Genomic DNA, 17,707 nt, shown 5'->3' with positions numbered 1-17,707 from the left:
ATGAAAATAGGCAGTAAAGTGGCCAACATTTTCTCATAAAAATTCAAAACTTAAATTAATAATTTTTGCACTTCTCATACATTTACTTTCTATTATACAAATCCCCTAAAAAACAACATTGTTGAAAAAAACCCACCCTGCTTTGCAAAAAAGCAAACCCGAAAAACCAAAACAGACAGCCAAAAAAAGTAATGATGTCAATTTCTTCACTTCAGTGTCATAGCAAGACTGGAAAACGAATTTTTGACAGTAAAAAGAAGTGAATATTTTGCTTTTCAGCCCCGTTGTGACAGCACAATCCTGAAATATCTTTTCGGCAGCCTAAAGAAGTTAGGATTTAAAATTTCCCCTCCTTGTTATTACGAAATGAAGATTTTCGCCTCCCAGTTGGCTTTTGTGGTAATACGGACAGATTCCCTTGATAGACCTAACTTTAATCAAATACTTTTTGTCGGTATGCGACATTAGTAAAATCTAACAGAGACCGCACAAACTGACTAGAACCTTGTTTCAAACTTGTTTGCAAAAATAAACAGTCTTAATAATTAAAAACATATTAAAACTTTAACTATTAAAAACCAATTACAAAAAAAAATTCGTCCCAACGCAAACCAGAACCAACAGTCCCAACCACAAATCCACCACCTCTTTAGGGGGGGCGCTTCTGGATCCGCCACTGATAAGAGTTACAACAGTATAAGAGACAAAACAGTTAAAAGAGCCTATTCTAAAGTTCACACGACCACTCCTTCCATAAAAACCTTATATGGCCCTGGAGCATAAGTAACAACCCTTACCCCCAGACTCTGGGGGATTCGCTCAACCTCAAAGGCCTTATTATATAATTTTTGGACTATTCTTGAACGAATGGCTATTTCAAAATTTCTATCAGATGCATTTGTAGAAAATACGACGTTGTGGGTGGCTGCCCTCCGATCACTTTGACTCATAAAAAGGGAACTAGAACATCTGATTTCCAGTCAAATGAGCCATTCCGGAGTTTTTACAACCACCCTTTCAATAAAAAACTAATATGTCCTTGGGGCATAACCTACAACCCTTGCGCTGTGGGCTCTGGGGGATTGCGGCTGTCATCCTCAAAGAAATAATTTTCAGACCTTTCAACTACGCTGAACAAAATGGCCATCTCAAAATTTTGATTAGATGTGTTTTTTGGAATTGATGGGTGGGGGAGGGCTTGTTGCCATCCAATCGCTTTTGACTATTAAAAATGGCACTAGACATTTCAATTTCCAATCAAACGAGCCTTTTTCGAAGTTTCTAATACAGCAAGTGGCCATCTCAAAATTTCTATCTGACACATTTTGGGAAAATACGAGATGTGTGTGGTGTGTCCACTCTTCGATCACTCTGAATCTCAAAAAGGGTTCTAGAAGTTCTGATTAGCAATCCCATGAGCCCCTCCTAGGTTTATATAATCACTCTTTCTATATAAACCTTATATGCCCCCAGGACATAACTTACGACCCTTGCCCCAAGGGCTGTGGGGGGGGGTGTTATTCTCAGATACATAATTTCTGGACGATTTCCGAAAAAAGAGGAAGATTTCTCTTTTTTCTATTTTTTATGTATATATTTTTTCCTTTTTTTGCCTTTCTTCATTCTACTTATATTTTGCTCAGAGTAGAATACAGAATTCTTGAGGGATTTAAAGAATTTTTCAAACTTGTTTTTGAAATTTCTCTTCCGTCACCCTGCCTTTGAGGTCTCAGAGACAATAACTCTTTTCTTTTTCTGTCAAATAAATCTCATTCTATTTCCCAAAGTTTATGTTCGATGTTGATTTGGCATTTTTCACCCACAGTTGTGGTGTCGCGGTAAAAAACGACAGAAAACAGGATACATTTTTTCCTGCTGATTAGATATGGAAATTACAAATCAAATGTGCCCTCCTCCTCTACCTGGGGTGTAATTTGCTTTGGAGGGGGAAATGCCCCTTTCATACTTCACTTTACCGAGTGTTCCCATTGCTGCAGAAGGAAAAAAAGTAACGTTTAAGAAATGCACCGCTGAACAGAGGACCGCAAGGCTATCTGTCATCCTAGATCAATCTGTACAATTATTTATTGTTATTTGATCACTTTTCAGGGATGTCTCTTTTTTATTGAATCATTCAACTTTCTTATGCTAGTATTCAACTACATTGTGAATAAAAGTTATGTTTACAAAGAATCAGAATAAATTTAAGGATTTCTTCATTATACTATTTTTGGGTTATGCGTTGATATTGTAGGCTGATTTTCGAGGATAGTTCCTTTCACAAGGGGAAATTTTTAATTGAAAAGCTGTTATAAAATAAAGTAATCAGCTCTGGATTAAAATGATATATGCCCTTTTAACAAAACCCACAAATGAACGTGCTTATAACCCAAATAGATGTTAACCATCTCAAATTCTCAAGGAATCTAAATCAAATCATGCAATACATTTAGAAATTCAAGTTTTGAAATATTTAGCATTAGTTCCACGTCAAAATCTTAAATTAAGCAATGACCAATTATATTCCGAAACTTAGGAAATTGACAATGAGATGGAATATAAATTCTAGCTCCACAAGTTTACTCTATTTTAAGTATTTATAAAATTATTCCAAGGAGATAGGTATTCACGTGACTGCATTTTCAATTACATCGTTGACATGATGTTTGATCTTGTTTGCACTCATTCAGTTTAGTGTCTTGTTTGTCGTAGGAACCTCTTAAGGATGGAAAATCGAGAAGGTATACTCCAACGCTTTATCAACTGCTTAAACTCTCCTTTTATTTCAAATTTTATGTTCTACGTAGACAATCAAAGGGAAAAATACTAATCTTATGGCACTTATTACATGCAATTTTATTACACCCACAGTTCACGGCTCGAAGTCTACTTTGGCTTATCCTCGAGTTCTATATAGTCCTGGACATTTGCCAATAACGATGGAATTTATTTGGTATATTGCATTTATTCATCTCAGTTACATTTATCTCTAGTTACCATGAAACAAGATACACACATCTCGATGACAAGATATATGTATATTTTATTTTCCTGACAAGATAGATCAATATAATATCTTAAATAATCAAGGTTTAATTTTCGTTTTTTCAATCATTAATGCTTAATGACTTTTTAAGAAACAGCTGTGTCAGTTCTCTGCAATTTTTGTGTTCAACCTACTCTCTTTAAGGGAGTTCCTAAATGGATGTCAGAAACGAGGATTATTAATTATTACATACATGAAAGGAGTTGTCCCTTCCACAAGACCTTGCTCTTTACGCTAAAGTTTTGACTTTTTGTCCTAATTCTTTAAGAACGATTTTTGAAACACAACTGCCGTTTAATTAGAATAATAAGATTTGCTTTAAAATTCTGCAAAACAAAAACTTCAGCGTAAAGAGCGAGGTCTTGAGGAGGAGGCAACCCCTTTCATATATGTAATAATTTCTGTTCGTTTTAAGGCTTGATGTTGCTCCTTACTTTCAGTTGAAAAAATTTGTTTTTCTAATTTAATTTCTGTTCGTTTTCAAATAATACTGGGAAATTCGGCTCTCTCTCCATGAAAAATTCCGTTACTTGTGTATTATACGCCACTCACTCAAGTTTATGGTATGTAAAACTCGAGAAAAAACCAGTTTCTTCGTTACTTTAGAAACAAAGTTGGGCTATATATTGTACATTAGGGGGAGGGGGGATAAAGCATTACGGGCCTGCCTTCAAAATGTGTTAGGTACGATTATTCTGCATTGTATGAAGTAACAATTGTTTTTTGACTTCAAACTGTCCAAATACTCCCCCCCCCTTATGTGCAAATATATAGCCCAAATTATGTATTTCCCATCTATTCTGTCACCTGTCTTTGTCTTGTCTCACACTAAGCTCAAAGAAACGAACGAAAAAACCGATTTGTTCTCGAGTTTTAGATAGCGTAAACTTGAGCGAATGGCGTATAATACACAAGAACCCAAATTCCTTCTCCCTATGAAAAATAAAACAAAACTCAAATAAAATTCTCTAATTTGGAAAGCCTTATTCTCCACGGGGGGGCAGGATTTTCCGCGGGGGAATTTTCTGCGGGAGAGGGTAAACGTCTAGAACAGAAAAAACACGGAATAATTTTTGTCGTTTTAAATTTTAATGTCCCTTTTTAATTTCATTTGAAAACTATACATTTCTTAATTTAATATAGTTCTTAATAGTGCGTCAAACTGTAGGGATCAATTCGCCCCCGATCGTTAACATTCCATGCAAGTACAGAGGTTGAAAGACCTTATTCAAATTCTGGTGTGTTATGATAAATGCCGTGGCGTTTTACAAACGAAAAGAAAATAAGCACGAATAAAAATTTCTCTGTCATCAGAAACACATATTTTAAACAAGTGTTCTGAGACGTGTTACGGAAATGTTTATCTATTGCACAAAATATATATATATATATATATATATATATATATATATATATATATATATATATATATATATATATATATATATATATATATATATATATATATATATATATAAAATATGAACTTACTAGTCGTTAATTAGTTAACTTATCAGGCTCCGTTTAAGTTCGGATCATTACAAGACTTTATTTATGCTTGTCTTAAATTTTGATTCGTAAAAAAATTCAATAAATGAATTTTTTTCAAAGAAAAGTAAAGAGCTGTAATAAACCAAAACAGAGTTGACATAAAGTCAAATAATTTTCCAAACGCAAAACCACCACAAATCACTATCAATAAATAAATGAAACCCAAAACGAACAAAAATTACAACAAATAACAAAGTTGACCTCAAAATAATCAGGTACTAAGATGAGTTGGGCTGACGACCCCCATTTCTTTTAAAGACCACATAATTTGTACTTTGAGTGACTCAGCAGAATAGTAACCGAAACTCTAAAAAACACAATTTTGATAACAGTAGATTCATCGAAAGAACTGGTCTTTTAAGTTGATTCCAAGTAGCCTATATAAAGTTCATTAAGTTTAATATTACCGGTCAAAAGGTACGAGCCTGAGAAAATTTGCCTTATTTTCAAAAAATGGGTATCCCCCCCAGAGAAAAAGGGATCCAAAAAAAAATGACACCATCAAATTCAGCATGTCAGCGAACTCTACTGTGAAGGTTTCAACCTTCTTTATGCTTACGCTAAGACTGTTAGTACTTTTAAAAATTAAATAAAAAAAAAACTAGTTTTTTGTACTGAAAGTAAGGAGCGACATTAAAACTTAAAACGAACAGAAATTACTCCGTATATGAAATGGGTTGTCCCCTCCGCGGTCCCTCGCTCTTTACGCTAAAGTTTGACTCTTTGCCACAATTCTACTTTTTAAAACAATTAAAAACTTTAGCGTAAAGAGCGAGGGACTGCGGAGGGGACAACCCATTTCATATACGGAGTAATTTCTGTTCGTTTTAAGTTTTAATGTCGCTCCTTACTTTCAGTACAAAAAACTAGTTTTTTTTTATTTAATTTCTGAACGTTTTTGAATTAATGCATGTTTGATTTTGGCTCTCCGCACATAAATTATTGAAATGAAATTAGTATATTAATTTTTTTTTGGCTAAATGGCTTTCTCTTAGTTTTGATCAGACGATTTTGAGAAATAAGGGGTGGGGAAGGAGGCCTAGCTGCCCTCCAATTTTTCGGTTACTTAAAAAGGCTACTAGAACTTTTAATATTCAACGAACGTTTTTATTAGTAAAAAATATACGTACCTTAAGAATTAACTTACGTAACAAACTTTTATATTCTTATATTTTTATTATGTGTACGAGGGGGTTTGTACCCTCGTTAATACCTCGCTCTTTACACTAAATCGTAAGTTTTGTCCCAATTCTTTAAGAATGACCCCTGAATCAAAAAGGCCGTAGAATAAATAGTTGAAATCACTAAAAATATTTTAGCATAAAGAGCGAGGTATTTATCTCCTCCTAAATAACTCGCTCTTTACGCTAAAGTATTTTTAGAACCCCTCATATGCGTAATAATCTCTGTTCGTTTTAAATTTCAATGCTATTCCTTACTTTCATTTGAAAAAACGTTTTCATGTTTCTCCCTCTCCCATGTTCAGCCCTCTCCCATCAACCCCACCCCCCAAACCAAAAAATTCCCATGAAAACGTCTGTACACTTCCCAATAACCATTACTATATGTAAACACTGGTCAAAGTTTGTAACTTGCAGCCCCTCCCTCAGGGATCGTGGAGGAGTAAGTCATTTCCAAAAGACATAGTTATTATGGTTTTCGACTATGTTGAACAAAATGGCTATCTTAAAATTTTAATCTGTTGACTTTTGGAAAAAATGAGCATGGGAGGGGGCCTATTTGCCCTCCAATTTTTTTGGTCACTTAAAAAGGGCACTAGAACTTTTCATTTCCGTTAGAATGAGCCCTCTCGCGACATTCAAGGACCACTTGGTCGATAAGGTGACCCCTGGGAAAAAAAAACAAAAAAAAAAAAAAAACAAACAAATAAACACGCACCCGTGATTTGTCTTCTGGCAAAAAATACAAAATTCCACATTTTTTAGATAGGAGCTTGAAATTTTTGCTATAGAGTCCTCTGATATACCAAATGCGATAGTGTGATTTTCGTTAAGATTCTATGACTTTTAGGGGATGTTTCCCCCTTTTTCCAAAATAGGGCAAATTTTCTCAGGCTTGTAGATAGGAGCTTGAAACTTCTATAGTAGGGTTAAGTTATATATTTAGAATCAGCGTAAAAATTCAATTCTTTTGATGTATCTTTTAGCATCAAAATTCCGTTTTTTGGAGTTCCGTTTACTATTGAGCCGGGTCGCCCCTTACTACAGTTCCTTACCACGAACTGTTTGAAAAGAAAATAATTCGGTATTTGTAGATAGGAGCTTGAAACTTCTATAGTAGGGTAAACTTATATATTTAGAATCAGCGTAAAAATTCAATTCTTTTGATGTATCTTTTAGCATCAAAATTCCGTTTTTTGGAGTTCCGTTTACTATTGAGCCGGGTCGCCCCTTACTACAGTTCCTTACCACGAACTGTTTGAAAAGAAAATAATTCGGTATTTCGGGGCTTCTGACATTATTACTCCTTTGCGGAAGTTAGGCTCAAAATTGAAAAAGGATTATATTTTTTCTCTGGGCCCCTTCCACCTCTTAGTTCGTTTATTTTCCCGTTAGTTTTCACCTGTTTTCGCTTTATAGTTGTGTTATCTCTTAGCAGTTCTTTCGTTAGTTGAGTTATGGTTGTGGTATATATGTTTTATCGCTCGTATAGTTGTGTTATTTTCGAATTATACTCCATAATAGAGAGGCTCCGAACACCCAGCATTGTATATTAAACTCTTAATTTGACGTTTTTTTCTAACGTGACCAGATTCGTCCTGCGCCCTTTTCATTGAATTTTTCCCCCCATGGCATATTTCTCCAAGGAAATATCCTCCCACATAGCCCCCTCCCTCAACCCTACCCCCAAAACCAAAAAAATCCCCCCTGAAAACGTCTGTACACTTCCCAATAACCATTATTATATGTAAACACTGGTTGAAGTTTGTAACTTGCAACCCCTCCCCCAGGGACTGTGGGGGAGTAAGTCATCCCCAAAAACATAGTTATTATGATTTTCGACTATGCTAAACAAAATGGCTATCTCAAAATTTTGATCCGTTGACTTTGGGAAAAAAATGAGCGTGGGAGGGGGCCTAGATGCCCTCCAATTTTTTTGGTCACTTAAAAAGGGCACTAGAACTTTTCATTTCCGTTAGAATGAGCCCTCTTGCGACATTCTAGGACCACTTGGTCGATACGATGACCCCTGGGGAAAAAAAAACAAAAAAAACAAAAAAAAAACAAACAAATAAACACGCACCCGTGATTTGTCTTCTGGCAAAAAATACAAAATTCCACATTTTTGTAGATAGGAGCTTGAAACTTCTATAGTAGGGTTCTCTGATACGCTGAATCTGATGGTGTCATTTTCGTTAAGATCCTACGACTTTTAGAGGGTGTTTCCCCCTATTTTCCTAAATAAGGCAAATTTTCTCAGGCTCGTAACTTTTGATGGCTAAGACTAAACTTGATGAAACTTATATATTTAAAATCAGCATTAAAATGCGATTCTTTTGATGTAGCTATTGATATCAAAATTCAATTTTTTAGAGTTTTGGTTACTATTAAGCCGGATCGCTCCTTACTACAGTTCGTTACCACGAACTGTTTGAAAAGCTTCCTATTCTAATTAAACGGCCCCTGTGTTTCAGTAGCCCTTCTTAAAAAATTGAGACAAACAGTCAAACTTTATTGTAAAGAGAAAGGTATTAAGGAGGGGGCAAGCCTTCATATACGGAATAATTTCTGTTCGTTTTGAGTTTTAGTGTTGCTCCTTTATTTCAGTTAAAAAATCTTTTTTTTTATTTAGTTTCTCTTCGATCTTTTAAATAATGCAGATAAATCTGACTCACCCTCCATGAAATATACCCTTTTGTGAAAATTTATCAAACGTAAAGTATATCCCCCCTCGTCAAGTTCCCTCCAGACAGTTCCAGCCTCGCTGAAAATAACAATAATCTTTCAAAATTGTCTACATAATTTTTATTAGGCTCTGTACCTACCGTGTTATTCATAATTTTATTAAAATCTCTTTTGATTTCATGCTCATCTAAATTGTCATTATTATTGTTAGCGTTGACCCTGGATAGACACTCCCGTAGAGATCGGGTGATAATCGAGTGAACAATGGTGACACAGATAAGCTCAATAAAGCACAATAAATAGGCATTGAAACAAACTATATTTATATAACCCTCGGCACTGTGGATATGGGCATTTTTAATAGATATCATGTACCAAGTGGATGATAAAATGGGTTCTTCGGAGCACCTCATAAACACGCAAGTGGCATAGACTGATGTCATCTTTGGGGGCTCTGATGCCTGATTCTCTGGTGTTCGTTCTTTACTAGATCCAGCTGAGAAAACAAGAGCCAAGGGCTCATATGGCACATGTGACGAGGTTGGAACCTAAAATAGATTCGGTGGTAGAGTTATCGATTTTGCTGTTCGTCCAGAAGCACCGAACTCGCCAAAGTACTGGAAATCTCCCCGCCAAAACTCCCCCAAAGAGAGAGGATCCGGTCCAGTTATGTCAATCACGTATCTAGGACTTTTGCTTATTCTTTCCATCAAGTTTCATCCCGATCTCTCCACTCTAAGCGTTTTTCAAGATTTTAGGCTTCTCCTTCCAACTCCCCCCATTGTCACCGGACCCGATCCAAATTGAAAATGGAGCATCTGAGACATGAGATCTTTCTATATATAGAGATCTGATCAACCAATTAAGGTCTGATCACCCACTTGTAAGATAACATATCTCAATTTTCACGATTTCCCCTCCCTCCTTCCCCCGCAGATGGTCAAATCGTGGAAACGACTGTTATCAAGTCAATTTGTGCAGGTCCCTGACACGTCTACCAATTTTCATTGTCCTAGCACGTCCAGAAGCACCAAACTCCCCAAAGCCCTCGAAATCCCTCCCCTCAACTCTCCCGAAGAGAGAAGATCTGTTCTGGTTGTGTCAGTCACGTATCTAGGACTTGTGTTTATTCTTCCCACCAAGTTTCATCCCAATCTCTCCACTCCAAGTGTTTTCTAAGATATCCGGTTTTCCCCTCCAACTCCCTCCAATGTCATCAGATCCGGCCGGGATTTGAAATGAGAGTTCAGAGGCACGAGGTCCTTCTAAATATCAAATTTCCTCAAGATCCGATCACACGTTTGTACGTTAAAAAACTTCAATTTTTCTAATTAACCGTCCCTCCACTCCACCCTAGATGGTCGAATTGGGGGAGCGACTATTTCTAATTTAATTTGGTCCGGTCCCTGATACGCCTGCCAACTTTCATCGTCCTAGCTTATCTGAAAGTGCCTGAACTAGCAAAATCAGGACCGACAGACAGAAATTGCGATAGCTATATGGCACTTGGCCAAGACCCATAAAAAAATACCGATGGCTTTTTCCTGTGTAAATCCATCAGAATACAGAAAACCTGGATCTATCTCAAATATAATTTTCTGGTCAGAAATAAAAAAGAGTTTAGTGGTTAATTGTCTTAAAACCTTATGTGTCATAAAAAAACAAAATTAATAAATTGAAATTGGGAAAAATAAACATGTCTAACTGATATTGCCTTGAACAATGTGTTGGAAGAAATTATATATAAAATTAGCCATAATTTACCTGTCAATTCATAACGGACTTGAGACCTTCATGGATGTACCCCGAGACTGTGTAACTGAATAGGCAATTTAAAATCGAGAAATGAGTGAACCGTTTTGAATATTGAACTACGGAAGAATTATCTCGGGTATAACAAAACTCATACTTTCAGTAATGAAACCGGACGTAAACACTGGAATTTATCTGAGGGGAGGGGCAGAACTCTGTGAAAAATGTCAAACTAAGTGCATATTGTCAAGTATAAGAAATATTGAGCAAATATTCTAAGTTTACTGATGGGAAGGGTGGGGAAAGAAGCTCCTTCCTATTCCTATATAACAGAATGAAACCCAAGGATTTGATTAGGCTAGCTCATTCAAACAGGTTGGTTCAGATATCTGCCTCTTATTATAGACTTAAAGCACCTAAGGCGACGTGGAGTTTTTCACTTTAAAATGCCTTAGTTTACTGGTTTAAGGCCCGTTGATAATGAATACTTTGCTAATACAGAAATTTAGCCAGCAATGATTTAAGCCAATCAGGTTTTTTACAAAATTTTTTGATTGGTTGAAATTGTCTTTGAAATACTCTGGTTTGCTTAAATTAACGCCAGCTAGATCCGGATATTAGTAAAATATCATTATGAATCGGCTTTTACTTCAATATTTTGATAAGATAGACTCTGTCTATGGCGAATAGAAATCTCATTGGCGTCGCTAATGCTATTTGATTCAGCTCATTTCTTCAAATATAGTTGTGTCGACTAGTCTTAACGTTACGAAATGGTTGTTGTTCAATGCTATCTTCTTTCAAATTTAGCTTAGGATCAGCTGTTATACATCATCTCCTGATTTAACAATATGCTTTATATTATCATTCTAAATGAGAAACAATTATTCATTCAGTAAAGATGGTACAGTTTCAGTTCCAAAGAATAAGTTGCTGGGCTCATTTATATTCACGTAATATCTTTATTTGTTACCAACTCTAAATGAACAATTGCGAAGAAAATATGATATATTTTCACTATCTACTCCTCATTATGATAACATGTTTGGAATATTAATTATTTATGATGACGTTCTGAATATGTTTTCAGACATACCTGTACAAATTCGACCATCTTTGGAAAGGAACAAAACGTTAGCCCGTTTTAGCTACTAATATTTGCCGGGAAACTTTAAAAACAAAAAAAAGTACAAAAATATGGCGAAAAGTTTCGGAGTAAATGGTATTGAGCAGTTTATATGTAGGGTTAGAAGGATTGGAGTGGGGCAACACCCAGAGTGGTGTTTGGCAACACCTCTGGGGCAAATATTTTTTGACCAGAATAGGTTTTAGAGATAACTTTTTTTGGCCAATTTTAGAGGTAAGCTCTTCAATTTTCTTCTTTGAAATGGAGCATTTGCTTTACATTTATTCAATTGGCTTGATTTTGGATATCTTCTTCTTGCAGTGGCTTCCAGCCATACAAATTTAGTGGGAGTGGGGGGATAAATTTGTCGTTTTTAATTTTTTTAATAATAAAAAAACATATTTGAATGAAATAAACCACATTTTTATTTTTGTATATTTTGCTTTTGTTTGGTGTGGTGGAAATTTCAAAAAATAGCAATGAAGCATCGGATTGTGAAAAAGGACAAGACTAAGACGTCACTGAGGAAACCATAAACATTGTGCGGTGTTGAAAGGGGGACTCACGCCTTAATGCTTTTTGGACACGTAAAAAGGAAACGACATAAACTAAAAGTTAGATTCAAGTCAAATTCCCATGAATATAAGTAATGAAAGAAATTTACACTCTTTAATGTGACATGAAAAAACGTATTTGAAAACAAGATTGTGCATTGGTACATTCTATTGGTAAAAACACTAAAACATACTTCGGTAAGTCAAAACATGTTTTCTGGAAAGAAAAAACGGAAGCAAAATAAAATTACCATAAAAAAACAGATAATATATTTCTATTTTCTGTTCTGCATTTTGGAAACGCAAAGACCGAAAAAAAATAGAAGTAATAAAAACAGATAGTCTATGTTTGTTTTTAAGAAAAAAGAACCAAGACAAGGCAGAAGGAAGACAGAAACAACAACGTTGCTGAGTTTTCATGCCATTGAAATGTGTCCTGAAATTTTCTTCATTGCACTTGCCTCCCACAGAGTAATCTAATTTGTACTAACTTTTGTAGTAATTTTTTTTTTATGGCACTTGGTTACAAATCGCAAATTCTGTCGGTCTGTCGGTCCCGGTTTTGCTACTTTAAGCACTTCCGGGTAAGCTAGGACGATGAAATTTGACAGACGTATCACGAACCGGACCAGATTAAATTAGAAATAGTCGTTTTCCCGATTTGACCATCTGGGGGGGGGGGAGTGGGGGGCCGTTAATTCGGAAAAAATAGAAAAATTGAAGTATTTTTAACTTACGAACGGTTGATCAGATCTTAATGAAATTTGATGTTTGGAAGGATATCGTGTCTCAGAGCTGTTATTTTAAATCCCAACCACCCGAATGTCATCAATCTCCCAACTCCCCCCGCCCGAATCTCCCAACTCCCCCCGAATGTCATCACCAGATGACATTCGGGGGGAGTTGGGAGGGGGAAACCTAAAATCTTGGAAAACGCTTAGAGTGGAGGGATCGGGATGAAACTTAGTGGGAAAAATAAGCACAAGTACTAGATGCATGATTGACATAACCGGAACGGATCCGCTCTCTTTGGGGTAGTTGGGGGGGGTTAATTCTGAAAAATTAGAAAAAATGAGGTATTTTTAACGTACGAACGGGTGATCAGATCTCAATGAAATTGGATATTTATAAGGATATCATGTCTCAAAGCTCTTATTTTAAATCCCGACCGGATCTGGTGACATTGGGGGGAGTTTGGGGTGGGGAAACCTAAAATCATGGAAAACGCTTAGATTGGAGGGATCGGAATGAAACTTGGTGGGAAAAATAAGCAGAAGTCTTAGATACGTGATTTACATAATTGGAACGGATCCGCCCTATTGGAGGGGGGTTAATTCTTGAAAAATTAGAAAAAATGACGTATTTTTAACTTACGAAGGAGTGATCGGATCTTCATGAAACTTTATATTTAGAGGGAAATCGTAACTCAGATCTCTGATTTTAAATCTCAACCAGATCCAGCGTAATTGGGGGGGGGGGCAGTTGGGGGGACCGGAAATCTTAGAAAATACTTAAAGCGGTGAGATCAGGATGAAACTTGATGGGAAGAATAAAAACCTGTCTAAGATACGTGACTGACATAACCGGACCGGATCTGCTCTCTTTGGTGGAGTTGGGGGGGGATTTTGAAAATTGAGGTAATGGTAACTTACGAGAGGGTGACCAGATCTTAATGAAATTTTATATTTAGAAGGGTCTTGTGCTTTAAAGCTCTAATTTTAAATTCCGACCAGATCCTGTGACATTGGGGGGAGTTGGAGGGGGAAACCGGAATTCTTGGAAAACGGGGAAATTGGGGTATTTTATCTTACGAATAGGTGATCGGATCTTAATGAAATTGGATATTTAGAAGGAATTCACCTCTCAGAGCTCTTATTTCAAATCCCGACCAGATCTTTGACATTGGGGGGAGTTGGAGGGGGAAATCTTGGAAAACACTTGGAATGGAGGAATCGGGATGAAGCTTGGTGGATAGAATAAGGAAATGTCCTTGATACGTGATTGGCGGAGCCGTACTGGATTTGCTCTCTTTGGGGGAGTTGGGGGCAGGGGTTCAGTGATTTGGCGAGTCAGGTGCTTCTGGACGTGCTAGGACGATGAAAATCGGTAGGCGTTTCAGGGACCTGCACAAATTGACTTGTTAAAGTCATTTTCCCAGATTCGACCATCTGGCGGGCTAAAGAGAGAGGAAAAATTTGAAAAAATTAGGTATTTATAACTTACGAGTGGGTGATCGGATCTTAATGAATTTTGATATCTAGAAAGACATCGTGACTCACAGCTCTTTATTTTAAATCCTGACCGCCATAAGCCTCTTATTTTCCTTTTTAATCAATCTATTGATTCATAGAATGTTGTTAGATCTCATACCATATGATCTCTTGGCTCTTAGCTCTTCTTGCCTCGTCACAAGTGCCATATGAGCTCTTAGCTCTTGTTATTTTTAACTTAAATATGCTTTTTCACAAAATGGTTTATTTTTCCATGTAGCACGCAACAAAATATAATTTTAAGACATTAGCTGTCTCTTGTAATTATGCGAAAGTATAATTAGTGTATCTATTAGTATATTATATTAGTATATTATTTTTGGTATTTTATGTTAGTGTAATATAATCAGTATATAATTAGCATAGTATATAAAAAAATGCTCTTTTTCTTTTAGATGACGAACTACCCTTTCCTGATGTGGGTGTATCGAAACCTATGGCGAAGTTCGTTCGTCAGCCATCCAGAGCAAATCGACTTACCAAGACCGATTCTTTAGTTGGTCAAATCAGTAAGATTTTTTTTTTCAGTTCATATCTGTAAAGAAGGAAAGCCTGACTTGATTTAAAAAAACTAGGGCTTGACAACAAAAAAAGGAACGAAGAGGCTTTTTTCGTTGTATACAATGTTACTTGTTACTTACATATTTGACTTTTTTGGCTCTATTTCTTCAGCATTTATGTTGTATGAATTGTCTAGTGATATATTCAGATTTCTGTACACGTTTTTCTTTCTTTTTTTCTTACTTTTTTAGAGGTACACGAGTCAAAACAGCTTAGTTTGTGTTAATGTTGCTTGGAAATTGGAAAAATAACCAAAAACTTCATAAAAATGTATGTTTTTATTTATATTGTGTATAAAACTTAGAATTGATTCCTTAATTTTAACATAATTTTAGTCCGGGAATATTAGACTTAATTGAATTTGTTTAATTTTTTTTTAGGAAATAAATAAATACCAAATTGCCACTTCGGGGCTTAATGCCTGGTGCATAACTGAGCAAGTGTATATTGTTTGTATTACGAGTAGAAAAATCCCAAAATTTTTTACTTATGCTTTTTTTTGCATAGCTCAACTCCTACTGTTAGAACGATAGAACTATGCAAACAAAACAAAAAACTTTTAGACAAAAGAGTGATGAAACATTCAACTTTTGTATTAATAAGGAATGTAGATAACCATAGGTGAACAATAGGCTGATCCTTGGAAGGTGATCAGATGAATTTTTCATGGGGGAAGGCGCTAAAAAATTGCATTTTTGGTTAGTGATTCATTACAGGCAGACTGGTTCTTGTAATTGATTCGATGAGGCATGGCTCATTCTCTGTGCAGGCCTATAGTAAGTGGGGATTCAACAATGAATAAACTCGATTACTGAGCTAGAGACTTTCAACTAAGGAACTGTTCCACCCTGTTAGGATTTCCTTAGCTGTTTCTTACTACAAAAGGTTACTTTAAACGTTCTAGCCTTCAAATTTTGTAATTATTTGGCTCAACGTTTGTTATAATTTTAGTGTCAACTTACTATTGTCGACCACAGCTTACCATGGTCACTTACCATAATAAGTGGGGGTAGTTATTGACATCTAGGCAAACATTTTGAAAGTAGCTACTGAATATTTATACTTGTTTTTGCTTCTAGTTCTTTGAGCTAAATCACAATCTGTTAAATTTGAATCAGTATTTACAATTAAAATTGCATAACTTCCATAAATATTGTCCAGCATTGCGACCTGTAGCAACATGTCCCTGTCGCTTTCAGCTGAATCAGAGTCAAGAAGTGTTTGTAGGGCTTCACGAAAAATTTCCTGGTTCACGTGTTTTAACTTTCCAATTGATTGCTAAAAAGCTATTATCTGCTTATTAAAAACATTCCATCCGCATTGTAAGTCACGGCGTTGGCAATTACCATGTTAACTAAAGTTTGAAATACCCAACACCCAACAAAAAAACTTCAAAACCGTCACGCAAAAAACATGGGTGTAAGAATATATCTGACTACACTTTTGAATTTAGTATTAGAAAATGTGTTCAGAATTTTCCCAGACATTAAGATCTAATTGATTTAAATCAGCCAAATTTTATGAGAAAAAAAACAAAAAAAACAAAGATAAAATGATTGTGCACAGAATCGTGATAGAAAGCTTCTGATTTTATACTCGAGTTCGTACAACCATACATACATCTATGTTTGTGCAGCTTATTTAATGTATAATGCAACATTACATGTCAAATGCATCTCAAAATATACCATGCTATGGTTTATCGTGACATGATGACAGGATTAAGGAGTAACAAATATGTTCTATTACTCCTTATACTTACTCCTATTTTTTGTAAGCAAATCCCCAACGCTATCTAGTGTTTGGCGTTATATCGAATTATATAAATGCAATAATAAGGTAAAATTGGGGTAGTTAATAGGCAAAATTAGTTTAGTTATAAGGGTCTGATCTGTGTTTTGAAAAAAATACAATTGTAAACCCCGGAAAATATTGAAGATATAGCAAATGACAGACACCGTTGGTGATTGTTTTTTTGTCGACGTTAGCATCACTTTCCACTTTTGTATGTTGCCGATATTCTTTGCCTTGGATTTCTTTATCCTAGCTCGTTAGTCCTGGCAAGATTCTGCAAAATAAGTTATGTGATAGTAAATTGGATGCTGTGATTATATGCTGGGACAGACCCTCTTAGACACGTATACGTTGTCAGGACTAGGGAGGGGGAGGAAAATATCCTCTAAAGATAAAAATAATTAATAATGACATGAGCATTCCAAAGAAGCCCGTGAGTCTTGTGTTGGAAACAAGTTGTTTTTTTTTTATCCAGGAGTAAAATATGGGAATATTATGTAACACAAAAAAATTCCGGTCTAGCTTAATTCATATCTGCTAGGAATTAAGTTTTAGAATAGACACCTAGCAAGCACATTGTGGATGGCTTCAATTACTACATATATTGCTTGTTTACTTTTCAGATTAGCTGCTCATTAAACTTAACCCACCTATGTTACTGCTTTGAGAGAATTTTATAAGCTCGAAGACATTTCTGATTCTCACGATTTTAGTATACTTCTTTTTTTAGTACTTTCACCGGCAGAAAAGGTACATTTCCTACTAGGTGGAGATTCGCAATTTGATGACAGCATTCAAGTTCACCCTCTTTTCTGTGAGCTGGAGGAGTTAACTGTCAGCCCAACTGGCGAAATGGAATGGAGTGAAGCTGCCAGGTAAACATTTTTGCTGAAGAAAAAGAAAACTTTTTTTATTTATTTGATGTCCTTAAATAAAAAGTTCTGATTATTAAATGTTCTTTAATATTAGAGTACAGGTGCTAGTTACTTAATAATCATGTTTCTTTTCGAACAACAATGCATTTTATCAAGCAGAAAAAAACAACCTAAAATTCAAAATTTTGCCTAGATAATAAGAAAGGTAAAAAAAAAATAGTTGATGGAAGTTTAATTTATTAGTGGTTTAGCTAGTTTAAATAAAAAGGAAATAAAGTCATAAATTGAAATGGGGGCTCATAGTTTGACACC

At 35.6% G+C, this 17,707-nt stretch overlaps 1 protein-coding gene across 1 annotated transcript in view; it reads left to right on the top strand.

The window, feature by feature from the left end:
• Positions 1-2,602: 2,602 nt before the first annotated feature.
• Positions 2,603-17,707, top strand: part of LOC136033789 (sodium bicarbonate cotransporter 3-like) — a 59,966-nt gene continuing 44,861 nt past the window's right edge. Inside the window, exons 1-3 of the mRNA XM_065714691.1 lie at positions 2,603-2,741; positions 14,561-14,674; positions 17,251-17,395. Coding sequence (XP_065570763.1) covers positions 2,726-2,741; positions 14,561-14,674; positions 17,251-17,395 — 275 coding nt within the window. The 5' untranslated portion in view covers positions 2,603-2,725. The remainder of the gene's footprint in view (positions 2,742-14,560; positions 14,675-17,250; positions 17,396-17,707) is intronic.

The sequence above is a fragment of the Artemia franciscana genome, chromosome 12 (genome assembly GCF_032884065.1).
Source record: "Artemia franciscana chromosome 12, ASM3288406v1, whole genome shotgun sequence".
NCBI classification, from domain to species: Eukaryota; Metazoa; Arthropoda; class Branchiopoda; order Anostraca; family Artemiidae; genus Artemia; species Artemia franciscana.
Note: the sequence above shows the minus strand (reverse complement) of the source record. Positions and strands in the feature narration are given on the sequence as shown.